Consider the following 5,434-nt stretch of genomic DNA (forward strand, 5'->3'; position numbering starts at 1 on the left):
TTGGCGAGGACTGACATTCCACCGCAACCGAGCAAAGCCGCGCCAAAACAAATAAGCTGAAGTTTGACGCTTCGTTGGAGCATTGATCCCATAAACTCTGCAGCTAGAAGGTCTACGTGCGCCATGAAAATAAGTAGTCCCGCAGAGCATGCATTGAGTAGCCCGACCGTGATTAATGCGGTTGGACTATTGTCCTTGTAAACGCTCGACAAGGCAATACCAAGAGCGATCCCAAATGGTGTTGTAACCGCAAAGAAGAAAGCCATCACTAATTTCTTCACATTTGTATATTCTGCCTGTAAAAATGATCTATATTTTTCAGAATATTATATGTTTTTTTATCGTTATATACTTATATGGTTATGTCCAATAATATAATTTTTTTTTGTTAACAGTGGAAATTCTGGGCTTATACACATAATCTTATCCATATTCGGGGTCAATATTTAGATATTCCGATTTAAAGAATAATCTATGGAAGGGTGTTTGAACTCGATACACAAGAAAACCAACCATCTTAGAGCACCTCTAATGGGGGTTCTACCCATTTGAGTTCTTAAAATGCATATGTATAAGAACCTTTGGATGAGGTTCTTCACAAAAGTAGTGGACCCCATAACTACATACACATATATAACATATACATGTTGGAATTCATACCGGTTTATAACAATTTATAAATCAACCTATGAATTTATATGCCTAGAATCTCACGTCACTACTGAAATAAATCTAAATCTTATGATTTCGAATATACCTGGTTATTCGCAGCGAAATCGAGAATTCTTTAGCACTCCAAATGTCTGTGTCTCTACCGGTATCCACACGCACACAAACTAGATCGAAACGGGATGCTAGTGCCGCAGCGATCAATCTCGCAAGTGACGTAAACCTTTTTGACTCACTTTGTATTTTAAGGGTTCGGCGTGTCCAATTGGTTTCACCATAATCATTATTTATACCTAATGATGCACGTAACCTAGTGTTCAATGGGCTAAGCCCACATCAGAAGAAACAAAAATTATTCTTCCACTTAGTGTACGTGTGTTATCATATATAACACTTATTAGTATAAACAATATTATTCCTCCATATTGCATATATATGAAATTTGATATATCTCATATAACAAATACATATAACAAATATGGTATAACCCTAGTTGATCTTGATCTAGTTTGTTTAGGTGTGTGACCCTGTAAGGTCATATAAAATTAGTAATGAATTCTCAATTCGTAAGTTATAAGCGGTTTCTAGCAAAACATTATAACCAGCTAATATTATACGACTGTCGAATCTCGACGTTACGACTCTAACTAGAGTAAGTACAAATGATTTTAGGACATTCCCAACAATACATACACACATATACCTTTTAAGAAAAAACCGCTGATGTTTGGTAGGTGTTTAACTCAGGAAACGTCCCTATCACAACTTCACCATATTACTTACATCCATCTAATCATCCTCATCATGTCCTAACACCAATTCTTTTGAACGGCGATAACTACGAACGGTGGGCAAAGCTAGCTCGCAATAATCTCCGGGCTAAACAAAAGCTTGGCTTCATCGACGGAACTCTACAAAAGCCAGCGCCAACATCAGCAGACTATGACAAGTGGGCCACCGTAAACTCTATGCTCATCGGTTGGTTATATGCGAGTATTAATCCTAAGATTCATCACTCAATATCTGTTGTTGAAATTTCACTTGTGATGTGGGAGAATCTACGAGCTTGATTCTCTTCTGGAAACGCACCTCGTGTCCATCAGTTGAAAGCAGATATTACAGCATGTCAGCAAAACGGACAGGACGTATCAACATTTTTTGGTAAACTCAAAGTCATGTGGGATGACCTAGATGATTATGAACCTGCAATCGGCTGCTGTTGCGAGAACCCGATGTGTACAATTCTACTTCAACACAACAAAAGGCGTTACCATGAACACATCCATCAGTTCCTCATGGGTCTCGATGCATCTCGGTTTGGCACAACTCAGACAAATCTACTTGGTCGCCTTACTCCAGACAAAGATCTGAATTTGGACCAAATTTACTCGGAGCTTGTTGAAGAAGAAAGACATCTAACAATCTCTAGGAGTAAAGAAGAACGCATGGACCCTATAGGTTGTGCAGTTCAACAAGAAGTCAATGCAATTGCTTCTGCTACACGATCAAGAAATAACCTTTTGTGTACCCACTGTAGTCGCACAAATCATACCGTTGAAAACTGTTGGGTTCTTCATGGATATCCTGAAGGTTGGTATGACGCCTCATCAGGAAGAGGTCGTGGCCGTGGAAGTAGCAGAGGCCGCGGTAGAGGCAGGAGCACTCCACCAGCTCGTGCAAACAACACTACGAGGTGTAGATTACCAACACCTTGACCTTATGTTTGGTATATATTTCCTTTTGCTCTTATGTTATCAATAGATTACCAACACCTTGACCTAATTAATATAAATTTTACGAAAGATAATCAAAAAGGCACATCATTTTTTGAAAGGTATATTTATCAAAAGTAACATTTACTAACATAAAATTTCCTTTTCTTACCCACAAATATATATATATATGTTTGTGTTATGGTTTAAACTTTTTGGATTTGATAAACAATATTATGGTTTTGGTCTATTATTGTTTTCTTTCAGGGTCTTCTTTTGTATTGTTCCGAAGCAGAGATTGAAGGGATTTGGATTTAGAAACAAAAAAAATACCTGGAGAATGGAACCGCCGAGACCCATCCCTTCGAACATTTGATGGAAGCAAAGAGCTGCAATAAGACCTTTAATTGTGCATGTGTCATTTGTCGCACCTAGTGATAATCCAATAACCACCGAGTGGACTATAATCCCAAGCTCCAATACCTAATTTAGATATATAATCACTCAACATGTACTTTCAGTGTAACACGAACTATTTGAGTTAAAAGTTTCTAAAAAGGGTTGTAAAAAAAGCTCTGATCTTGACCGGGTGATTGTGGTCGAGTGATAAGGAGACGGGACTGAGACGCCAACACGTTTCAGGTTCGATCCACCTGCTGCGCGAAACTAAGTCACAATTATCCTGGTCACCTAACACGGATATGAGCCTATGCTTTAGGGCCCTTTTGAATATCCGGAGAGAGAGTCTATCTGTGGGCTACACCTCCCCTTGGGGATTAGTCTGGGCCTCTCCATGAGCCTGAGATACCCCAGGTTAATCAAAAAAAAAAAAAAGCTCTGATCTTTTCTCTCTCCTTATCCTCTGAAGACAAAGCTCGACCTTTCAGATCAGCGCGTTGATCGGCGCGTTCCGGCGCGTCCGGCCGTCGGAGGATAAGGCGCGTTCCGGCGCGTCTGGCCGTCGGAGGCCTCCACTCTTCTTTCTCTATCTTCGTCTTTGCTTCCCGACCCTTCCTCTGCTACCATCGCCTTGTTTCGGTCTCTGGCCAAGTTTGTCTCTATGGCTTTGCGATTCTGCACGCGAGGTTATTGTCGGTGGTGGAGACGACGCTTGTTCAGGAGTTGAAACGCGCTTGTTCTGGGGTTGAAACGCGGTGGTGTGAAGAGGTTCTGTTCAGCGGAGTCGGCTTTTAAAGGCTGAGAGAGTGATTGTGTTTCCCCTTTAGATCCTCTCTCGTGTCTTCTACGCTCGCGGCGGTGTGACGGAACGTCGTCCGGTTGGTTGTGGCGTCTCTTCTGCTCTTGACCGGCGGCATGCAGCTTCTTCGTTTAGAAGCGTGAACTCTTACGGGTCGAAGGAGTTCGTCTCCATCTTGAAGGAGTTCGTATATGGCTGTTTCAAGCCCTTCTTGGTGTGTCTCGTGTCTTTCCAATAGCATCTCAGCGTCACCAAATCGAGCACTCTGATGGATTTGCGGCGGCATCTCAAATTGGAGTCTTGGCGCTTGTATTTCTCTCTCTGTTCTCACTGTTGACACAAGTGATCTTTTTGGCGAAGCATTATCACCGTTCTTTGGTTCTCAAAGGCGGCAAGAGGCGCCTCGGCTTTGGTCTAGCTGTGGCGGTGTCTCTCTTGTGTTCAGTTGCCATCCCAGTGCCGGTGATGGGTTTCTGGACTCCTCATTGGTAGCGTAGCTGACTGATTTTGTTCAGGTCCTTGACATCTTTTCGGTTTCGGTGTTTGGTGTGGAGGTCAGGCCCTCTTTGTACAGTTTAGGTGGCGGCAGTAGCAGGCACTTGCTTGGGTTGGGAGACGGTTTCAAACGCTGTGTGGTGTTGTGTACAGACTGGGCATTGGTGGCGATTGCAAGGCTCTAGGTATGTATCCGAAGCCCTCCCTTATTAGTCGTCTGGCGTGTAATTGTTAGAGATGGTTATAAGTTTGGTGGAGTTCATTGGGAGCTAGCTACTCAGGAAGCGACACAAGAAGTCCCGGCATCCGAGGCAACGAGGAGAACCTCACTTTCGAGAGGTTTCGTTGATGGTTCAGAACGGTAACCAATTCTAGAAGATTTCGAAAGACGGGTTAGCGGAATGTGCCGGGTTTAGTGGGTGGGCGAAGTTAGCTTTGTTTTAGATTGATTTTAGAAATTTTGTTCAAAACCTGCTCGTAACCGGCACGACAAGAAAACAGCAAGGATTCTGAGGAAAAAAATCGTCGGAATTTCGTCGGAATATCGTTATTCCGACGACATACCGACGAAACAAGTCGTCGGAAATAATTCCTCGGAATTTCTTCTTTCCTCGGAAATCCCTCAGAATTTTCCGACGGAATTCCGAGGAAATAAAATTCCGAGGAAATTCCGAGGATCACCAGTTTGTCGGAAATGTCCTAGGAATTATACCGACGAAGTCCTCCCTCGGTATATTCCGAGGACATTTCCGACAAACTGGTGATCCTCGGAATTTCCTCGGAATTTTATTTCCTCGGAATTCCGTCGGACCCTCGGAATATTCCGAGGAACGTTTCCCTCGAAATATTCCGAGGAACCGGTTCGTCGGAATATTCCGAGGGAAACGTCCCTCGGTATATACCGAGGGAACAGTTCCTCGGTATATTCCAAGGAACCGGTCCCTTGGTATATTCCGAACGTTTTTTTTGTAAACAGATCGATCGATTTATTTATGTCTATAAACGGATCGATCGATCAAGTAAAAAATATAATTAATTTCCTCGGAATGTAAAAAATATTAATTTTAAAAAAAAAAACAAAATTTCTGAAATTTAAATTTGAAAATATGAAATTAAAATTAAAATTGAAATCATATTAATTAATATTCAAAGTTTCACAAATAAAAATAAAACATTGCGAGTTTTTGGAAAAAAAAAAAAACTATGGGTCTGACACGTCCGGGAACACCTCGTTCGGGTACATCCTCTGCATCATCTCCATCATTTGCTGGTTCAGCCTCCTCTGTGCCTCATAGCCCGCCTGTTGAGCCGCCATCTGGGTCTCCAACAAAGATATACGATCATCTTTGTCCTTCAACTG

The 5,434-nt window shown here is 42.1% G+C and overlaps 1 protein-coding gene across 1 annotated transcript in view; it reads right to left on the reverse strand.

Moving 5' to 3' along the window:
* Positions 1-5,434, reverse strand: part of LOC106322642 (probable zinc transporter 8) — a 30,607-nt gene that overhangs the window by 16,679 nt on the left and 8,494 nt on the right. Inside the window, 1 exon segment of the mRNA XM_013760726.1 lies at positions 2,715-2,864. Coding sequence (XP_013616180.1) covers positions 2,715-2,864 — 150 coding nt within the window.

The sequence above is a fragment of the Brassica oleracea genome, chromosome C2 (genome assembly GCF_000695525.1).
Source record: "Brassica oleracea var. oleracea cultivar TO1000 chromosome C2, BOL, whole genome shotgun sequence".
Lineage (NCBI taxonomy): Eukaryota > Viridiplantae > Streptophyta > Magnoliopsida > Brassicales > Brassicaceae > Brassica > Brassica oleracea.